Source organism: Tauraco erythrolophus, chromosome 1 (assembly GCF_009769465.1).
Source record: "Tauraco erythrolophus isolate bTauEry1 chromosome 1, bTauEry1.pri, whole genome shotgun sequence".
NCBI lineage: Eukaryota > Metazoa > Chordata > Aves > Musophagiformes > Musophagidae > Tauraco > Tauraco erythrolophus.
The window spans coordinates 36,352,035-36,374,501 of record NC_141465.1 but is presented as its reverse complement, the minus strand read 5'-3'; the positions used below and the strand labels follow the sequence as shown (position 1 = coordinate 36,374,501).

At 43.3% G+C, this 22,467-nt stretch overlaps 1 protein-coding gene across 4 annotated transcripts in view; it reads right to left on the bottom strand.

Annotated features, from left to right (window-relative positions):
- PDE9A (phosphodiesterase 9A) overlaps nt 1–22,467 on the bottom strand; it is a 50,972-nt gene that overhangs the window by 4,764 nt on the left and 23,741 nt on the right. For all 4 annotated transcript variants that reach the window (XM_009987206.2, XM_009987214.2, XM_086608333.1 and 1 more), the window contains 8 exons: nt 21,906–21,976; nt 17,408–17,492; nt 13,254–13,335; nt 10,904–10,978; nt 7,673–7,759; nt 4,859–4,963; nt 1,936–2,018; nt 832–988 (listed from right to left, as the gene is read on the bottom strand). In XM_009987206.2, coding sequence (XP_009985508.2) covers nt 832–988; nt 1,936–2,018; nt 4,859–4,963; nt 7,673–7,759; nt 10,904–10,978; nt 13,254–13,335; nt 17,408–17,492; nt 21,906–21,976 — 745 coding nt within the window. The remainder of the gene's footprint in view (nt 1–831; nt 989–1,935; nt 2,019–4,858; nt 4,964–7,672; nt 7,760–10,903; nt 10,979–13,253; nt 13,336–17,407; nt 17,493–21,905; nt 21,977–22,467) is intronic.

Sequence of the window (22,467 nt, the reverse complement as noted above, 5' to 3'; positions counted from 1 at the left end):
GTTTTGCTGCTGCCTCTTCATGGCCCTAGGAAGAGACTAAGATCAGTAGATGTGGATGTCCTCTATGGTCATCCTCCCTGGATTAAGGGCTTTGAAATATCCAGATGCAGCTGATGTGTTAGGAGCTCTGTATCCTCCTGCTAGACAGAGTTTATGATGGGAAAACATGTGGTTAATTTAAAGTTGTGGGTTTTCATACATGTCTATCCATTTTGTGCCCATGCCTGCTTCCCATGCACTGACAGAATCAGTAACTCCGACCAGACCAGTATCCGAGCCCTTATTTTGCTCTGCTTTTTCATTTGATGTGTAAGGAAGGTGTAACGTGGAAACTAAGACCGACTTTTGGCCCTTAGTGCTCTAATGGGAATTGTAGCATTGTTCACTGTCTCAGAGATAACTATGATGACTTCCAGCCCACCAGAGTCTCTTCCAACAGTACAAGTGCTCTGCTGTTGTAAATCTTTTCCTGTTTTGAAGCCCCTCTTAAAATTAATGCAATGTTCTCTTAAAGCATAAACTTCTGCTGTGAGAGCTTAATCCTTTCCCAGTTAGAGCTAACTGGCTCCTTCGATAATATAAATATCTACCCCCAAAATGTCATAGGCTTTAATAGTCAGGATGTAGTCATTATTTCTCAGCAAGACATTCCAGGGAGTGCTGCTGTGGAAATTTTCCAAGAATCCCTCTCAGATCCTTCCAGTGTGAGGGGCTTTTTCAGTCCTACCCTCCAGGGAGAATGATTCACTCACATTGTACAGCAGGGAAGTCTGTGCATGGTTACATCTTCAGGAACAGATTGTACGACACACGTGGGAGCAGCATTCATACCTGTCTTATCTGTTTGAATTGATCCTGGTCGACGTTGGAGAAAATGTTGTATTCTGGCTGGGAAATGATCTGGAAAGCCACAGCACAGTGGTGGTTCTCCAGTGGGGAGATGTCATTGTAGCGTACTGCAAGCTCAGTTCGCGCATTTATCTGATAGCTGATGTGGAGAAAAGCAATGAGAACTCCTGCAGACACATACCAGCTGCTCTAAACCATACTGCTTACTTTTATTTACATTCTTTTCAATACTTATTCAATTAGCTGCAGTTTGTTTTTCGATTGTTAATACCAAGTCAGATTTTTAAAGAAGGTAGATATTACTTTAATATCATCTCAGGCACTATTTCCCCGTCTGTTGGGTTGGTGTGTTTCTTTGTGGGTTTTTTTTTGTTTTGTTTTGTGTTTTTTTTGTTTGTTTGTTTGTTTGTTTTTGTTTTTGTTTTTGTTTTACCTAGTCTCTGTAGCTTAAAATGACATAGAACACACACAGAAGGAACTACCTGGGCTTCATTCAACCCCAGCTAACATCAACAGAGAGATTCTCACTGATCCCAGTCAGAATTGGGTTCTGCCCTTTTTTAATGAATGGCTACAAAGAAATTAGATTCTCTTTCTTTTTCACACACACATGCATGCACACAAAAATGTCCATGGATCAACAATTCTAATTTCCTCACATGGTAATAAATAGAATAATACGCACTTCATGATTTATAATTATGAAATAATGTGTAAGTTAAATCACCCTTTGCATTTTATCAGTCAATGGAGTCCTCTATGGAGGACTCTATCAGTCATTTATGTCCTCTCTCTCAGCTGTAAAATATTTCACCTTATTTTCTCAGGAGTAGGGGAAAGTGTTGGAATAGAAATCTGAAAAAACATTTTCCTTACAGAGCCAAGGACAACTGGCAACCCCAACCCAGACCTGAGTTTTCTGCATGAAGCTTTGCCTTGGCCCACATATAAATGAACGGCAGGGCCTTGGGGGAAGGTTGTGGCCGGCTCAAGCTCTGAGAAGGAAAGGCTGATCTACCAAAAACGCCAGCTGGTATTACCTTCACAACAAATTTTAAGGGAAGAGAAAGCAAGAGACAGACTTACGTATTGTTATAGCCCGGATGGTCCAAGTCATGACACACTGCTGCAGTCATGAGAATCAAGATGTCAATTTGGGAAAATTTCTCCTGTAAAATACAAAACATTAATGTAGTATTACGATTTCTACTTCCCCTATCCCCATAAATGAAAAGAAGTGAAAAAAAACACTGACATTTACTTTTTAGAGAAATGTAAATCTGAGCAAATGAAGTATTTTTCCATAGATCAATTTACTTCAGTCAAGAAAAAGAATTCTGCCTTCCCTTCCAGTAAAAATGACTCAGATTTGCCTTTGTTGCATTAAATAACAGCAGCTCGGAGGAGGCAATTTGCTTGAAACTTGCTATTACTGCAGAGATCATATAAAAGCACTAATATATTAGTACAGTCTCTTATAAGTCATTTGAGCATCCTGATTAGTCAAGGGAGGGCTGGAAGACAGCTTAGTTTCCATTGCATTCTGCATTAACTACAGTCATGATAAGAGTGAGAAAAATTAAGCATTGCATTCCCACAGCTTCTGAATAGGATGAACTTCCATTAAAGCAAGATTTTCTTCATACTCTTAATGGCAAAAAAATAGACTTAGGCCAGTAACTGAAATGTTTGACTATGGAGAAGAAAGGGGGTTTTTAATTGAATAAAATCTGATTTATATAGAAATGAATGAACATACAAACACAGGTTATCCAGTCAATGAAAATAAATGTCTATAGTTTTGGACAAAGTACAGGACAAATATGAATCACAGAATGGTTTGGGTTGGAAGGGACCTTAAAAATCATCTAGTTCCAATCCCCCTGCTATGGGCAGGGACATCTTTCCCTAGATCAGGTTGCTCAAAGCCCCATCCAACCTTGCCTTGAACACTTCCAGGGATGGAGCACCCACAACTTCTCTGGGCAACATGTTCCAGTGCCTCACCACCCTCAGAGAAAACAATTTCTTCCTTAGGTCTAATATAAGTCTACCGTCTTTCAGTTTAAAGCCATTGACCCTTGTCTTATCACTACACACCCTTGTAAAAAGTCCCTCTCCAGCTTTCTTCTAGGCCCCCTGTAGGTACTGGAAGGCTGCTAGAAGGTCTCCCTGGAATCTTCCCTTTTTGAGGATGAACAACCTCAACTCTCTCAGCCTGTGTTCGTGGGAGAGGTGCTCCAGGCCTCTGATCATCTTCATGGCCCTCCTCTGAACTCTCCAACAGCTCCATGTCCTTCTTCTATTGGGGGGGCCAAGAGCTGAACACAGTACTGCAGGTGGGATCTCACTGGAGCAGACTAGAGGGTCAGAATCACCTCCCTCAACCTGCTGACCACACTGCTTTGGATGCAGCCCAAGATATGGTTGGCTTTCTGGGCTGCAAGCATACATTGCTGGCTCATGTTGAGCTTCTCATCAACCAACACCCTCAAGTTCTCCTCAGGGCCGCTCTCAATCCCTTCTGTGCCCAGCCTGTATTTGTGATAGCGATTGTTTCAACCCAGGTGCAGGACCTTGCTCTTGGTCTTGTTGAACTTCATGAGGTTCACACAGGCCAACCTCTCAAGCCTGTCAAGGTCCCTCTGGATGGCATCCCTTCCCTCCAGCATGTCAACCACAACACACAGCTTGGTGTTGTCAGCAAACTTGCTGAGGGTGCACTCAATCCTACTGTCCATGTTGATGACAAAGGCGTTAAACAGCACCAGACACAATACTGACCCCTGAGGAATGCCACTCATCACTGGTCTCCACTTGGACATCAACCATAGACCACAACTCTTGAGTGTGACCATCCGGCCAATTCCTTATTGGCCAAGTGGTCTATCCGTCAAATCCATGTGTCTCCAATTTAGAGACAAGCATGCCATGCAGGACAGTGTCAATTGCTTTGGACAAGTGCAGGTAGATGACATCAGTTGCTCTTCCCTTATCCACCAAGGCTGTAACCCTATTGTAGAAGGCCACCAAATTTGTCAGGTATGATTTGCCCTTAGTGAAGCCATGTTGGCTGTCACAAATAATCTCCTTTTTTTACCATGTGCCTTAGCATATTTTCCAGGAGGATCTGCTCCATGATCTTGCCAGGCACAGAGGTGAGACTGACTGCCTGTAGTTCCTTGAGTCTTCCTTTTTTCCCTTTTTAAAAATGGGGGCCATGTTTCCCCTTTTCCATTTGGTGGGAACTTCACTGGACCGCCACAGCTTCTCAAATATGATGGATAGTGGCTTAACAACTTCGTCTGCTAGTTCCCTCAGGACCCGCAGATGCATCTCATCAGTTCCCGTGGACTTGCGCACTTTCAGATTCCTTGGGTGATCTGGAACCTCATCTTCTCCTACAGTGGGCAGTTCTTCATTTTTCCAGTCCCTGCCTTTGCCTCTGCAGCTTGGGTAGTGTGGCTAGAATATCGTATAGAGTACATGCAAGACATTATTTGCCATGCTGACCTGGGTGCAAGCATACCTTTGGAGAAAACCTCTTGTGGGAACATTTTGTGTCACAGATGAAGGCCATATTCACAGACCATAATTCAGTAGGCTTTTGGATCTGATTCATAGATGTTTCATGCTATCAGTGTCAAAAGATCTTCAGTGTACAAACTGGGGATATCCAGGATCATAGAATCATAGAATCGTCTGGTTGGAAGAGACCTTCGAGATTATCGAGTCCAAGGAGGTGAAGGTAGCTTCCCAGCAGCCTTAGAAAGCTGTGGTGCTTGTGGTCTGGGATGAGATGGCTGAGTGGGTAGCCAGAGGTGGAAATGCAACACCTCTCCTTCTCTCCCCAGGGACTGAACAAGTGCAGCTACTGCAAAGCTCAGCTCTTCCTAGCAAGCTGGTGGCCTGTCTTGAAAGAAAAGTGGCACAGGTGTCGTGATGCTCTGTGGACGAACATGTGCCTCATGATGGAAATGGAGTGACACTGTTGAGGTGGGGGGCATACCTGGAGGCTGCAGAGTGAGATCATGCTGTACATCATCTGGGTCACACAGAAGCAGTGCCGGAAATTATGAAAGGGGTTGTTTCTGTAATTGTCATGAATACACAGCTGCAGAGAGAGAGAATGAAGCAGTCAGAGACAGGAGACCTCTTTCTTTATAAAAACATGATTATATACACTCTGCAGCCTCCCTGGAAGCACTGTATGTCCCTACAGGAGCCTGCGGAGCCCAGTATTATTTTCTGCTAGGACAGAGAGACAGCACAAGGCCCTCTGACACTCTCTGCCTTCCTGGAGGAGGGTGAGAGATTACTGCCTTTCAAGAATTTGTCAGCAGGTAAAGCTCATAGCAGTTTCTCTCATACCAGCTAGCAATGGGTAAACATCCCAGCACAGTTGCAAGTGCATCTCAGTCTTCAGATAGGACTCTGTGCCCTCATCATGAATTTGTATTTTAAACTGTGTGGTGGTTAAATGGTGACTTTGGGGTATGAAAAGAACTCGGAGAGCATCCCCGTTCCCCTCTTTTGCTGAATGCAAACTGCAGCTTTGAAATCTTCAAGGCTGAAATGTAGTTGTTATTTCATTTGCAAATACTCAGAGGCTGCACTTCGGGATGTGTTGCTTGGCAAAGCGAAGACACAAATGCACACGCACTAGAATACCTGTGCGGATTTCCTACGCTAGGCAGCATGGGAGAGATTTAGCCATATGGACACATGGGACTGATTTTTGTGTGTTTTACCTTTCTACAGATCCTGGCTATGTGCCCTTGTTACAAATGGAAGCTAAAGCATGTCTTTCCATGTGTCCTTGCTATTGTCAGCCGGGCCAAATTTACTGCTGACCAAATTTGGTGTCAGCAAGCTGAGTGAAGCTGGCGCAGCTGGGTTAACACATGCCACAGTCATTCTTCCAATGTACTGGATAGCCTTTGGTATCCTGTCCTGCACAAAACAGCCAAGCATCAGCAGCACTGCTGGACCCCTTCTGCTGAATCCTCTGTAGCCTGGACCCTAGAGAGCCCTTATGCACGTGCTTCAATTACTGAGCCTGAATTAATGACATGGACGGAATTAGTGTCCCTTTCTCCAGCTAAATGGTCAATTTACTTCAAGAGTCCTCAAGCCCCACCAGGATCAAACCTTCAACCTGAGACCTGACTTCTAGGAAGCCTTAAAGCTCTGGATGAAATCAGAATAACTGTGGGTTTTCAATGCTTATTCAGTATTTGGGGGCTTTATTGCAAAAGCTGTTCAGAGTATTCTGCAGCAAGGACTTGAGAAATATACTATGTTATTTTAAAATGAATGACTAATGGCACAATATGGTTGCGTTGCCAGCCAGGCTCACAGGTAGTAGACAGTATCTCATGACCTCCACATGGACACCACGATCACGCACAGACATCGTACAACACTGCGCAGATGTGATGTATACATCCAGCAGCGGAGCTCAGAGCATCTCAGGGGACTCCTAACTCAAAGCACTGAAGGACTGGAGTGATTGGGTTGTATTAGTCATCCTTTCCTTCCCTTTCTGGAACATTTCTGTAGCTGGTGGACGTGGGAGCAAGAAAGCAAGCATATGCATGAGGTGGCTTTTTCTCACCCATCAAGTTCAAACAGGTGCCCGTACTGTGCCTGGGGAGGTATCATAGTTTGAAGCAGAGTCCTTGGGGCTTTTTTAAACCATCTTTCTTTCTGCGAAGCTAGTGCTTAAGAAAGGAAATCTCACCCTGTCTTACCTTTGAAGAAAATACATAGTGAAGTCCTCTCGTTGTTCAGAATGGGGCTTTCTTAAATGCTAGTGACCGTCACTGCCCTGCATACCCTGGTGCCCCGGTGCTTTTTGCTCTTTCTGTACTTCATGATATGATGAATCCAGTGTTTTGCTTTGTGTTTCCTAGCCACCTTCTGATTTTGTGGAATTTGTTCAGGCCTTTCTGGGAGTCTACATCAATCATGTAAAACAATTCCCTCTATTCTGTCCCTACTATCCAGGTAATTAGAAAAGATTAGTGAGATATAATTCTTTTCTACAGGAATTCTATGAAACATCTGTACAATGAACTTCACATCGTGATGTATTTAATTATTGTTTCAATCAATTTGTCAGGTAGAGATGTAAGTTTTACTAACTATAATTCTTCAGGCTATCCCTAGATCCTTTTTAAACAACGAGTAAAATATTTACTGTTCTACAGTTCTCCAGGAATATTCTGGGTTTTTTTTTCTGAGAAAGTCAATACATTATTCAGATTTTTAGCAAATTCTTTCTTATACTCTCCCTTGGACCTGATAACTTATTGATTTTTAAATACTCCAGCATTTCTTTTTTAGACATCTTAGTTGTGGTATGATCTTATTTTTATCATGTCTTGCATCTCTGCAACATGCTCAACATTAAAAACCAAGGAAAAAAAAAGTTATTTAACTTCTCAGCAATTCCTTTTTCTCCCTGCCTTGCTCTTTTACTCGTTGTGATTTACCACATCTAATGATTATTGCACACACTAGCTTTTTTTTGGCCATATCTGAAGTCATTCGTCTTGTTTCCATTTACGTTAGGTACAAAGAGCATTAACCAGAAATGAACGGATTTCAGTAATAGAAAGCTCATCAAACAAAGGTAAAACAGTTAAAAAAAAGTCATCTGTTACCACATTTGCTGAAGTACTTAAATTTTAAGAATTTTTATAGATTGACTGCTTTGAGTGGGATTACTCATGTGAGTCAAGTTAATTCCATGACTAAATGTTTTGTTTATTGATTTTTAAATTTGAAATTGCAAATATCAGTAATTTGAAATACTTACCAACCACCTCTTTAACGTGATAGGATTGATGTTGAAGTCTTTTACCAACCCAAGATCATGGTACATATGTTCCAAACAACTCAGCATCTGCAGCCAGGAACAGATAGGTTATTGGCTTGGTAAATATCACTTTACTTTACGATACATTGCAGAGTGAATTTACTCCTTGCAAGCATCAAATAATTGCAGAGCCCTCTTGTTAAGATGAAAGAAACATGTTCAGAGATTGCATGATTAAAGACAGTGCAAGAGGGGAGACAGAGAGGTTCTGAAAGCTTTTTGAAGTAGACAGATTGCTGTTGACTTCATAGGTTTTGTGCAGGGCTTTGAATCACACCAGCTCTCTTTAGTAATAGTGATTCATGTGTATCATAGCAATTCCTTCTCACAAAAAAAAATTGTAATTTTTCTAAATCAGTTGGGATATGTTCTAAAGCTCAATGAAATCAGTGGGAGTTTTTCCACTGATTCCAAAGGCCCTAGCTGTACAGAAACAGATCAAGCCCTAGCTGTATAGAAAATGACAGCAGAAAATAAGAGATTCCTAAAGAAACATTTATTCTAGATATATGTTAATATCTTCTTTCTTTATGACTTCTCATGAGTTCCTAAATCCACTATCTTAACTCAAATTTCTTTATTAATAAAAAATCTCCTGTTCTAACACTACAAAATTACAGCAGGTTTGTGACCATCCACTCCTATAAACCGTAACTATGAATCCCAATAGGGGAAATGCAAAGGCGAGCTGTTCTTTTGAGACAACATCTGCTCTGTAGTAGGAAGGGGGGTGCAGGTAGTTTAGCACTACCATTCCCAGTTATTTTCTGGGTTTGAAAATATTGCAAAAGAAAGGTATCGATAATATGATGTGTCTGGGCACTTAACAGCTGCCACCGATCAGAAACAAACAGGCTTCCAGGAGTTCAGGAGTTTATGTATCTGCGTTCCCATTTCTGAAAGTAAAATCTGCAGGGGATGAAATGGAGCCATTATACTAGCAGACGCAGTTTTTAGACTGCAGACTGATCCAGGAGTTTTAACATGATGAGTATAATGTCACAAATATGGCCTTGGAGATATTTTTAGTTAGGTTTCTGTTATTTAGGCTCTCTAAAACTCCAGAAAAAAAAATTATTTAATCTAATGAAACTTTATATTCATCCAAGGAATATACATAATTTCATGCAGTAACAAGGATGCAGGTTTTGAGTCATCCAAAGAGGAAGAAAGTGACTTTCCTGCAAAACTTAAGGGGCAATGTCACAAGCTGAATAGTGCTCAGATCACAAGACCTGCATTTTGCTGTAGACCACCTTGTCTTGTACCTAGTCCCTGAGGTAGAATATATGTTTTGCAATAGTTTCAAAACAGACTTTCCAAGACAATAAATGTAATCCAGAAGGGCTGAATTACCCTCAGAAATGCCTGTCTCCTTCCAGCTGTTGCCAAGACAGCTTTGGGTGACTGGCAGGGTGACTCTAAGTCTCAAAGCTCCAGCCCCTCAACACATTAGAATCTCAGTTTTCATTTTTAGCTTTCTTGGTTAACAGCAAATGCTTGAATATTGGACTCTTCTAAGGCTTGAAAGGGAGTGGGCATTTGAGAAACAGAATGCAAGCTTGCTGCATGGCTCTGTTTACCAAGATGCTGCACAGCACATTATTAATTTGCTTACAGAAGACTACGGTTTATAACCTGCCAGCCCTACATTGAGCATATGGGCAAATGCTTATTGCTAAACAAGCATTGACAGAATTGAAATATTCTCTGTAAACATAAACCAGAGCTAAAAGGGTGAGATAAACCCATATGGTGATTGGCTCGCTAGAGCTTGTATGGTATTTATTTCTGAGCAGCACTCCTCCTTGAAGGGCATGTCTAATCTCCGCACCCTCTTGTTAGTCTCGTTCATGCCACTATATAGTGTTTCCTAGTACTCTGAACAAGTTACTGTGCTAAAATACTATGCCTCAGCACACAAGAATTCATGGATAATGGTTTTTGTCTCTCCCTATTCTTTCTTAATAGTCAGAACAACAATGAGCCAACAGTGTTATCGTCCACCTGGTAGGTTGTAATTCTCTCTTGCTGTAAAGACCTGACAGGCATTTAAAAGCTGAGGGCGAGTCATTTTGCCTGAGCAATTGTACGGCCATAGTACAGAGAAAAAGGGCTGGAGAAGGAGCGGTAACTGCACAGCACCAGCCTCAGCTTGGCACGGGCCACACAAGGGAATTGCTGCCAGCCTCTGCGAATAGGAGATGGACCCAAAGCCACCAGAGAGTCCTTCTGTAACTGTGCCAGCCAGACGAAATATTCTGAAGGGAATATGCTGTTCCTGTGGGTGCAGTATGGGGTATTTTTTCTTGTCATGTTGATCTACAGATGCTGAGCCAGAATGACTCTTGTATGCACAACATCTTATTTGAGAAGGTAATTAAGGTGATTGCTGCTGGGAGTGCTGCTAGAACAACTCGATCCTTCCCTTGGGAAAAACCCAACACTAAGCCCCTAGTTTAGTCCTGTCCTCTCTTACATTTTTCTGAGGTGAGCTTTGCTTGTATTTGCTGAATCTAATTTTACAGCACATTTTAAGGTGGCCATTACAGAAACATCCTTCTCCTTCACATTACTACAGAGGTTTATATATTGGCCTTCCAGAACCTTCTGCAATATGAGTGACGAACAACGAATAATACTAATAGCAATAAGAAAAATAAGCAAATGAAGCAATAAGAAAATACTAACAGGTCATGCATGCAGCTTTGCAAACTGTTCAGTAAGCATCACAGAAAAATCCTTGTCTAAAAGGATATGAATCAATACATGCACCTCTGCCTGGCCTCACACAGCAGCACGCAGCTTCATTGATTTGAGCAGAGTTATTGATGATGTGCTTAAGCACAAACTTTGCTAGGGATTGATTTGTTAAAATAAAATGGCACAAGAGAACACATGTAGCAGTAGTGATAGTGCCCTGGTTGTTGTGGGACGTTACTAGGAAGAGATTAAAGAAAAAACAAAGAGGGATCAGGTAATGGCAATCAGCATAATCTATCTAGTATCTGTAGGGAACAAGTACCGTATTCTGGTGTGATATGAAAATAAAAAACATATAGAGATTAAGGGGCAGAAAAGGGAGAAAACCTTGCAGACCATCTCAAAGGGCTATTCCGGCCTTGTTGGCACTCAGAAAGAGTGCTAACCCAGCTAAAGCGGCATCCTTACCTCGTTGGGCTCCCACAGCCAGACGTCAAAGGTTGGTTTCCGAAGTGCTTCTATGGTCTCTTGGGACAGCATGTACTGCAGACAAAAAGGCGGTTGGTGTAAGCGAGGGTACCCTGCCCTGACACGGAACCTGCCGTCTGCACATCCCTGAGACTCCTTGGGTGCCATTCACACCAGGTTTAGTTGTATTTCCCAAGGACAGAGAAACTAATCTCTCCCTCTGCCTGCCTAACTCTTCTTTCCCTCCCCACCGGCTGCTCTTGGTCATGCAGGGATGCTCACGGTACCAACAGGCAGGCGCTGATCAGTGGAGATCCTTACAGAGCAGGGAGGTGGAGGGTTTAGGAGAAAAGGGAGGAGAGCAGAGGTGTTATAGATGGGGTTGCAGGTAAATCCAGAAAGGGGACATAAAGGGCACAGATCCATCTCTGGCTGCACTGGCTCTGCTTCCTGCAGAGCACCAGTGACATTCCGTGCAGCCAGTCATGGCTGAACAGTTTGAAGTGTCTATGCTTGTAGTGTTAAATTAGCTGGTGGGTATAATGTATTTACTTTCAGATGATTTATATTCTCATTTTGAGTATTTTTTCAAGAACGCCCACATTTTCAAATTGGTTGTCAGCCTGCAAGATTCAAGTGATTTTTTATCGTTACGCTCAGAGACTTAAAACAAAATCAAGCTCATCAGCTAGTTACAATTTGTATACAAAATGAAAAAAAGGAATGTGGAGGCTTAAAAGACATGGGGAGATGTGGACTCTACTGAATCTTTTTTTTTGAGACTCTATTGATCAGAGTTTTTCTGGGACACAAAAACCTTGTAGCTTTACTTGGCTCACCTACCTTGGCTGTGTCTAATTAGTTTGGGCTTACTGTACTGAGCAGGTGAATGAAATTTTCTGAGCCATCAAATTGTTGATAATTAATTCAAAAAAGAATAACACTGAAGATTAATTTTTCTTCTTGAGAAGGCAATAATTTTTGCATTTGCATATGTAATGTACATTTAATATTACATTCTGCAAGAAATCTGTCAATTAGCAGTTCACATTTGTTATTTGATAACAGTGCTGTAAAGACGTCTTCTTTGAGCATAGTCATCACTTCCTATCCTCACTGACATTGGACAAATCCAGCACCAACAAATTTCACAAATCTGTCAAACAGAACCCAAGCTCCTGAAACCAAAACTCGTATGAGCTTTGGTCTAGAGATGATACAGAAATACAGACTACCAGTTTACTCTGCAGTCAGTCAGCACAACTCTTTGTAGCACTTGTTGTTAATTCAAGATCCTAATACCATAGCAGTATATCAAAATTTGATCTGAAAATATATACTTATCAAGGGAAAAAATCTGTTTTAGAACCGGTATGTTTTGCGAAAACGTGTCAGGAGCACAAGCCTCTTGGGCAAAAGTTAATTAAAAGAAATTTAAGACTCACGATGTCTGCTTCAGAGACGTAGAGGTCACTTTTGCTAGGCAGAGCAGAATAAATAGCAAAACCTGTAATTCGCTGCTCTGTAAGGCCCGAAGACAAATATGCCAGGATGCATGTCTGTATCATACACCTGCATCACACGAGACCATGTGAACTTCAGAGTGGCCAAGCAGCTTTGATGTGTGCTATGATTTGCACATGGGTGAGCCAGTGTTTCATCAAGGTGTGAGCTGGGCACTGAGCAGACATAACCTGGTAGTTTTGAGTAATTCTTGTGGGAAAAGACCGCTGGTGCTAGGACCAAAGATTCTGTGTGCTTCATGGTTTCAGCATCATTCATCACTGTGGATTTGTACTTGTACTTGCCCAGTAGACATTTTTCTTCAAGCATTACTGTTTTCTCTAGCAAATACACTAACTCATTTTCACAGGGATAATGAATCATTCTGGAGAGAATCCAATGTCACATTTTCTCTTTGTTTCCCTAGGTGAAGCATCCCATAAATTAGTTTTTAAATTAAAAATTAATCCATTAGGAGAAAACAGGCAGCGGCACTATTTTCAATTAGAGTACAACATTACAGGCTATTTTTGATTGTTTGCTACAAGCATGGAGAATAAACAAATATAACTAGACAAAAGAGTGTTAAATATTGATGAATGCAAAACATTCATTAACATTTCAAACACTAATGAACATTCGAGTATTAAAGACTACTGAGGATCCAACTTTAAGTCACTGCAGACAATGACAGCTTTTCCCATCAGCTTCCAGGGATTTTGAATCAGGCTCTGGGTTTAGAATAACTAGGAGGTAGATGGGTAGGGAGTCATGCACTGTAAACCAGCACTTGTCAGGATGGCAAGCACATGGTAGGATTCTGGGAAGAGCAAGCATTGCGTGGTACCTTTGGGTAGGATGGTACATCCCGCCGGGGAGTCGGCCTCTTGTTTTCATCTAAAAAGCTGTACTTGCAGGGACAGTTAGTCCTGAAATGAAATATTCAGCTCTTAACATTGTGAGAACAGAACCGCAGTGCCTCGAAAAATGCCAGAACTACTCCAGTCTCTTGGTAGGCGTCACTTGGAGAACTACCCTACGACCCAACCTCTTCCTTTCTAATGTGGCGTTGCTCAAATGCTTTAAAAGTGTGATCCTCTTCAGGATTTTCTCCCCTTGTGCAACACCCCTGTCACCCATTCTCCATCTATTTAAATTCAAGTGAGGAATGTCTGTCTTCAGACAAGTATCCATGGATACCCAATCATCTTTGTTTAAAACAAGTAACCTTCCTTTCAGCGAGCAGCTTGCTGTCTGTGGCAGGCATAGTTGTCCCAGGACAGCAGTGCCCTGCCTGAGGCCATACTGAGTATGGAGTCTGGCACCCCTGCTTATTTACTACTATAGGCACCCACTGAGCCTATGGCTTATTGCAGCCCAGCTCCAGGCCCTCTAAAAGCTTGGATAAGACCATCCATTTTGATGGCATGACCATCTTGTCTGCTGTCCTTCAGGCAGGACAACAGCAGTGAAGCACAGGCTTGGCAGACACAATCTGCTTGGCTCTCTGGTCCTGGAGGAAGGGAGCTGCTGCCAGCAATTACAGGCAATTAACACTTGCATGGTTCTTAACAGCAGTGCCCATTGTCAGTTATCTATTCTTCCTTCCTCTGCATGCAGAAGAGCCAAGCTGATGCTATCCCATCTGAGCAGAGGCCCATGATGGCAGGAGGTGCACACCTACCGCCTTTGCGGATCATCTACATTGCTGCCCTGTGGTGCAAGCACCTTGCAGCCATGGAGGACACAATAAAATGAAGAGCTCTGTGGTGTCACCCAGGGCAATTGTGATACTTTAATTTAACACGTTTCCCAGGTAGTCAGCCACATGTACTTTAGTCACTCTCATTATTGAGTTGATCTGCTTGCATTTTGCATTTACTCCTGTAGTCCTAATGCTTGGATTATCCTTTCTCATTTTTAAAGCCTCCTGCCAAATTAAGCTAAAAGAAACTCCCAAAAGAAGCCAACCAAAGTATTCCATTAACTTTATTTGTCCCTTTTGTAACAATTTTGCATATTCTGTATTGCACCTCTTTTTAGTGCTTCTCTGTTGGGAATTGATCTGGGTCTCTTCTTTCCTCCTCTTAACATCGATGTCTGCTATCACTTCTGATGGTGTTGCCTGAATCCTGTCAAAGTTATGTCATCTTATAGTTCATGGTGGTCAGCTGGCTTCAACCAGCTGCCTTTCCTGTCTTATTTAAGGAGATTCTCAGTTGGTGAAAAGCTGTCTTAATCATTTCTAAAGCTGTTTCCTCAAAACTCCACTGTGAGGGGTGTTAGTAGGATAAAAATAGTGAGATTGGGGCATTCCTCGCCCTAATTGGAACTGGCTGCCAGGGTTAGCTGAGGGTCAGCCAATTATTCCATAATTCCCAGCTGCAGTAAGACATCGAAGCCTTCATTCTACCGCACTGGGGAACACACCAGAGACAGGATGCATCAGACCTCTACAAATGTAAAACTGTATCTGCAAACGATCGTGATTTTAAATGACACTGTAATGTCATTAGCATCTGCCAGTAGTAAGCACAAAAAGCAGACTAGCAAAAAAAGCAAACTGAGAGGATGCAAGTGGGGCTGCTTTGCTCTTCTGCAGATGAGATGCACAATTCATTGTGTGCGATGACTTTTATAAACCTAGCTGTTCATCCTTACTCTGTTTGGTAACGTAAAAGCAGATGTAAGAATATGTAAATATACAAGAATAAAGCTGTGTACACTGTGATATTGTTGAAGTAATATATGCACTCAAACATACTTATATATATTAAATAAATTTAGGTGTGATCTCTAATTGCAACTGTAACATGCTATCTAGCAAATGACGTTGCACAAGGGATGACTAGTCTAAACAGGAGCAAAACCATTTCCATTTGCCCTGGGATGCCTCTGTCCCCCTCCCAGCATGCACAAGCTCCCAGTATGTCCCCCTCCCATGTCATGCCAGTGGGAGAGAACTTGCTCAGCCGTTCTGGGGTGAAGCACCTCTAGACTGGGGTCACTGCAGGCTAATGGCATGGCTTCTGCAGAGCTATGGTCACTCGGGAATAGGGAACCACAGCTCATTCCTCAGGAACTTCTGATGAGGTCCCTCTTAAGGGCCAGTTACCAAGGAGCATCATCTCTTCACTCTTATATCAAAAAGAAGTGACTCATACCCACCCCCGGTTATATGCTGAACCTGGCCACATCTAGCTGGTGCTTTGAGACTCAAGCCCTTAGGGTACAGATAGTCATGGGCAGAATTTTGTGCAAGGAGGAGGAGCTTTTGTGCAGCTAGAACGAGCAAGACTCAGCTCAAGACAACCAAGAAGAGCTGTGACAGGTAGCTGCCACATTGATACAACAGAGTGATGCTGAGCAGAGTGAGTTGGGCTCTTGCTTCAGCTAAAGCAGCTATGCAGTGCAAGCTCAGAGCAAGCTGCTTGGGTGTCTGTGCCCAGCACTACCTGCTGCTGAGCACTGCACCCATTTTGACCACAGATTTCCAGCATCACGCTCTATGCTGGTCTCTGACTTTTGGTGGCTGTCATATCCCACTCACAGCCCTCAGCAAATGGAGCCGGCTGCACTGGGCAGATGCAGCACTCCTCATTCCTATTTTTCTTGTTAACAGATTGTTGTTTATACTACAAAATATAGATTGTAAGGTGACAAGGTCAGGGACAGGAATGAGTCATGGCTGCTGATGGGACAATCTTGTACTTCCTGATGTGTGGTGGCAACTGGATGACCGTGAGGTTGCCATAACTTCTTTCTTAGATTTTAATTCCCTATCTGCCTGTGAGTCACTATGCTCGTAAAAGCAGCTCTCCCAGCTACCCACAACAGTCCAGGAAAGGTAAAGACACATACACAGGCACACACATTATTCACATCACGCCCAGCAAAAATCAGCATACGCGTTTTTGCATTTGCTGCCAATCCGAGCTCTGATTTTTCCTAATGAGAATTCCTCACACATCTGAACAAGAAAAGATGCAAGGCTCAGGGCAAACTGCAATCCATCCTACTGGTATAAATCTGGAGCAGATCTGAGGTTGATAACGCTACTTTGCATTTATGCTGGTATGACAACTGAATTTGGTCTTAGACTTCATAGGAATGTATTAACACACCTGTCTCCTGACATATCTGGATAGCAAAATTTATAAAAGTGAGTGATTACAAAGCCTAATTATTTTACCAGATCTCCCATTGCCCTCAATAAGAAATAGCTTTGATTAAAGGTCAGAGAATTTGACCCCAAATGAAGAAAAAAGAGAGAGGCTGTCACGATAGAGTAGCTGCATTTCCTGACAAAAATCCCCTGCACCCACACTTTGAGCAACGTGATATATTCCTCTTCAGCCACCTTCCCAGAACTATTCATAATCTCCCAGTGATGATTTGTTTGTCCTAGGGGGGCATTTCAGTGACACAGGGGGCAGGCTTTCCAGCTGAGACCGTGTACCGTACAAAATGCAATTTTTTCTGCTGTTGTTTTAATTACAGTGAAACCACTCTTCACAATCACAGTGAGCCCTTGAATTAGAAAGTAAATTCCCAATTTCTTGTTGAATTTGAAATGGATGTTTTATAATAGCATGAGATCATAATTAGAGGATCTGTTGCATATTTATTTGATATTTTCCCAGAATATATTGGAGCTGATTTGAGCGTTAGCTGGTTCCCAACCAAACACTGCACTATGCAGAAGCTCTTTTCCCATTCCCTCTCTCTCAGTAAATCTGGATGAAGAATTCCCATTTTGTATGGTGAAAAATAACTCTCTGTTGTGAGACCTTTTTCTCTATTCCCATGGCCCGAGCTATTTTATCTGATGAATGGCTATAATTCTTCAGATGTTAAGTTAAAGCCACTGTCCTTAATGGTTATTGGTTTCCTTGCTCCTTTACTTCTAAGCCCAGAAGGTAACTCAATTCTGCGGAAATGTTGCATTAGGGTTTGAAACTGGATGCTTATTTCTTTGGCTAGGTCCAAAGCAGAACCTACCTGCTGCTTCTTGCTGCCATTTCCTCCCTCATCTTTTTAATGTCGCTCTTGCATTTCTCAATCTCCACTACTTTCAAGCCTTCCACTGTCAACAAAGGAAAACAACAGGGTTGTTACCATGGTAAAAGTCGAAGGATCTTGTTTCACAATTGTGTAAAATTTCAAAGGCCTTTAACAGTGAGGTTATCCAGTGAGCCAGCAAGCTCTTACAGTCTGCCCCAGTTCTCATACATGCAGGTGCTGCCAAAGCGATATATCTTGCAAACCCATAGGAATTCTCTGCTGCCAATTTTAGATAATAGCTACAGTATTTTAATTCACAGAACGGCTATAACGTCTCAGCTTTTCCATGATTGTTAGCAGCAGTCAGCTGTTCTGGTGCCTTCACTTCTCTGCTGTAGAACACGAATCAAAGGAAATCCTGAGCAAAAAAACCCTCCCATGATGGGATGATAAACGCAGCTAGGCAAACACATCCCAGTAAGATAAAAGGTTTTAATTTGAAAGTTCACGCAGAGCATTAAGGAGCTCTGAGAGGCATTACTAGATACAGCAAAACCAAAGTGAGAATGCAAGAGAGAGAGGGAAATGTTGAAAAGTTTTGCTCTAATAATTGATTTCATTTTTTTTTTTAGGTATTGAAGATCTGTCGCTTCTTTTTGTCAATCAATTTTTTAATCAGAGGTTGTTTCTGCATGCGGCACAAAAATCCTATATTCCCCTTCTGTATGTAATTATGAGAGCCACAAGGCAAAAAGTTTGATTGTCTGTTTATGCAGCAATGCACTTCATTCCACATAGCCGTGAGAAACTAACGAAGCGCAAGTATGAGAATATTCTCCCCTTTCTTTCCCTCTCCTTGAACTATCAGCATGCTCAAGGACATAATACAGCACCATTTATTAAGTACATGTCATTCATATGCAATCATTTCACAGCTCATTTGTTTACTGAACTCATTGTTTGCACGGACAAGCTGTGGTTCAGGGAACTCTAGGGAATGTGCAATCATACAATCAATGTTCAGTCACTTTCTTAGAAAATAATAGTCAAAATCACACTTATCTGGAGGGTAGCATGTAAGTGATAAAAAACTGCCTTGGAAGGGCACAACTCTGTAGATAAGCAGAGACTTCAGTTTTGTTTTCTTTCTGCTAGCAACAACAAAGACTGCTGCTGAAACTGGGAAAAGGGAAAACCAGATAGGTATATGAACAAAGTCCGAAATGCCACATATTAGGAGAGGAAAGGGAAAGAGTTTTGATATATGCCTGATTACAGGGACACCCTCCACTTAAAAATCCCATTTCCAGATCAACGTTTTTCTGCCTAGCATTGTTATAAGCAGTTTCTTTGGGTGATCACAACGTGATGATACAGGCAAGACGCTATCCTGCTTATTAAAGGTCTTCATTCTAGGTATCCGGCTTCACTTTTTTGGGTACTCGGTTCAACTGTCAATGATCAGCTGCAGCTGACCTGCAGGCCCTGTGCTGCTACGTTCTGCCGTAGTCCACCTCGGTGCATTTATCCAGGAGAAGTTTGTGGGTAGCCCATTTGCCAAGCTATCTAAATGCTGGCCAGTGACTATTTGAAGCAGTAGGAGCAAAGCAGAGTTACCAGACTGGCAGGGGAGCGGGGCAGGCAACAGCAGAGAGAAGAGGAGTTATGGTGCAAAATGACAGCCCCGGGCATTTTTTTGTATTGCATCTCTTTAGTTTTCTTAGAAAATCCCTCCAGGGGAGCAGAGAATTTACATAATTATTTTCTTAAGGTAGATGTGAGATGCTTACAAATTGTAAAGGGTTTTTGCCAACTTCCTTATTCATGTGTGGGCTGCTGTGCAAAAGCTGGAGCAGAGTAAGTCAAGCCATGGGACAAAGCATTCCCAGTGCTTGCCCTGCGTGGATGTATTTTCCAAGGGGAATTCAGAAGCTTTAGATGGGATTTAAAAATCAGTTAAAAGATTTGGCTTCTTGAAAACACATCTCTGCGATGTGGTCTCTAGACAGTAATGGGAAGGAAGCTGAGAACATCTTATGTGAGGTGCAGATGTGGAGCTGTCATGAGCACTTATCCCCACACACACATTTCCTAAGGGAAGAGATTGTGGAGATCACATGTGAAAGTGGTGGAAAAGGGATCTCTGAAGGAGGTAGGAGAAAAAGCGAAACAAAAGCACAATTCTTTTCGCATTTGGCTCACAAATGATAAATAGCCTTGTCATGTGCACTGATTAAGGGCCCATTATATTATTCCGCAGCAAGAAATACCTTCTGAAAAGACCCTGTGCTGTCTAAAGAAATCCTTGGGCTGAATCCAGCACTGAAACACAGCTCTTAAAGCAACCTCTGGGAGCCCAGCTCTGGTAGGGAGGTTGGACGCTCTCTTCCCCTCACAGTTTTAATTTTAAACATGAAAGCCTGGGATTATTTCAAAATGATATGGATTTGGCTCTGTTGCAAATTTGGGAAGCCCAATTTCGAGCAGATGGGTGCACTTGTAGACAGGCAACCGAGGGAGCTCCTTCCCACAGGCTGAGGCTGCGGGAGACGGGATGACGAGCGCTCAGGCAGAACGGCAGCAGATTGCTACATCTGCTGCTATTTCCATCAGCGGTGAGATCCACTTATGGAAAGAAGCCTTGTCTGGGAATCAGTGAATCCAGTTCACCTGCACGGCGCGGCAGCACTGGGTATGCTGCCTTCCCTAAACCAGCAATAAAGTGCCGGAGAGTGCGAACGCACGACTCTTCCCTGCCAGCAGCGGCGTGCGAATTTCTGTTTTCAACCTCCACTGCTGCCAATGCTTAAAGGCAGCGTGTGTGCAGGTGCGCAGGGTGCAGCTGGGGGTCCCAGGGGGTCACTGGGGAGAACCAGTGGCTGAAAATAGCCCCTGGCCGGCTGGAGTAGTTGCTCACCTGGGCTGCCAAGGGGATAGGAAGACCTACAGGAATACTTGTCTCATTTGCTCTAGTTCATGGCACTTAGCCCTGAAGACTGGAATTAGTCAGAAGTTTCAGAGAAAACACAGAGTGACTGAGCTAATTTTTTTTTTTCCCCTTCCTTTTTTTTTCCTTTTGGACAAAAGAATAAATCAGTGGAACCTCAAGTAAACTGCAGCCAAGCAGACTGGGAGGGATTGCTACCCAGGATTCTTGCAGAGGTCTGTGCTGGGGGTAGGCATGCCGCAGGGTGCCTCCTGCCATGGATGTTGCTGGAGGGCTCCCACCGCACCAGGAACCTGCAGCTGGGGTGGCCTCTGGGAGAGGTTCCCCTGCAGCTGCGCTTCGAATAAAAACATTTTTTCCTCTCCCTGCTGACAAAGGCGTCAGTCTCACTGAGCAGCTGCGGGGTCAAGGTAGCTTCTGGTCAGGGGAAATTTCAAGAAAACAACTTCTTCCATGAACCAGAAACTTTTTTTTTTTTCCCCAGCCAGCTCTAGTGAGAAAGTGCTCACTGCAGCTGTGATGCCAGGGAAGACTCTGCCCACTTATGGCTTAAATGCTGCATATCAGCGAAGATGTGGCCTTCGGTGTCGAAACAGTGCTGTGCGACGGTGCCTTATTCACAGACCTTCTCTGCCTTTCTGGGGTCTGTGTTCTGCATAATATACTGAAAAACAAGTCAGATGCTGCCTTGGGAAAAAAAAACAACACCAAAAAAAAACAGAAAAGGAGCTCTATGACCAGATGAACTTAACTTGGTTGTTGTACAGTAACTGAATATGGTTGTGTTACTGTTAAGACACTGAACAAGCGAGGAAATGGATGCTGTCTAGTAGTCTGCCAGGCAATATGGTTGAAGAGGGGTGAACCCCCCAAGCCTGCAGCCCAGAAACTACTGCCTCGTGAGATAACGAGATGTCCCCTCCAGCTGTATTTCAGCACACACCACGCCACCCATTTACGGACATTTTGGTGTTCACGCCGGGTCTGTGCTGCACGGGCGGCACGCACGCGTGCCGTGGGGAAAGCCCTCGCCCCATTCTGGACCCTTTCCTGGCAGAGCGAGCTGTGTGACATGGCGCTTAGCAGAAATACAGTCGGGTCTCAGCGCTGGCACTGGACCTCGGTCAGCGGCAAGGACCGACCCGGCTGCTTAATACGCAGTAAACACCTTTCTGAAAGGAGAAAGTCTCTCTGCAAGACAACGTGGTTGACCTGTGCAAATACCCTACTTAAGGTAGAAGAAGGGCAGCTGCAGTACCCTCCTTTAATTAATTACAGCATGCCAGGGTGTGCAGGATGCCCATAAAGCCCGGTGTCCCTCCCCGCCTTGCCCCGCCAGTCAGTGCCACCACAGGCTCCAGCCTGCTCTGTGTCTCATCCCGGCTGCCCCACTGCCATTTGGGCTCAACGCTGGCCAAATTATGAGTGACCGGAGAAAGCATAGGGGCTGTGAGGAGCAGGACGGAGCAGGGGTACAATGGGGGCAGCGAAGCGGAGGGTTTCTGAGGCACCCGTCTCCCACTGTGATACGAAGAAAGGGACACTCACATTCAACCTTTTTCTCCAGCATTGCCAAGTGATTAGCTACTTCCGTTTTCAGCTCATTGATTTTAAAAACCCTGAAAAGAAAACCCTCATGTATTAATGTTATACACTTAGTGTCGTACCTACCCTAGGTACAAAGGACTTTTGCTAGAAATGTCTACGTTTTTCAGAAGACTGACCCGCCCAGCAGCAGTTGCCACAAGGAAAAGAAAATTTTCCATGGAAATGCTAAAATTTGGGCAGAAAATGCACCCAAGTTTAATTTGCAGAAAAATTAACAACAAATTGTTTTGTTAGGGCCCTGGGAAGGCACCGTGGCTTTGCAACACTTCATCACCCCCTCTATCCGCAGTGACTTGTTATCGTACCCCCTAGGGAAGCAGAGTTAAACTGATAATGCTTCGCCTAACAGCAGCAACACTCTGAAGCCCTTCTCCTTTTGAGCTATGCTGGTGATTTGCTGAGCTATGGGGGGATTGATCTGCCTTGTTGAGAACAGCTGGAGTAAATTAAAGGGCTATACAGATGTTCAGAAATCCTCTCGGAGGAGAGACATGTTTGGGTG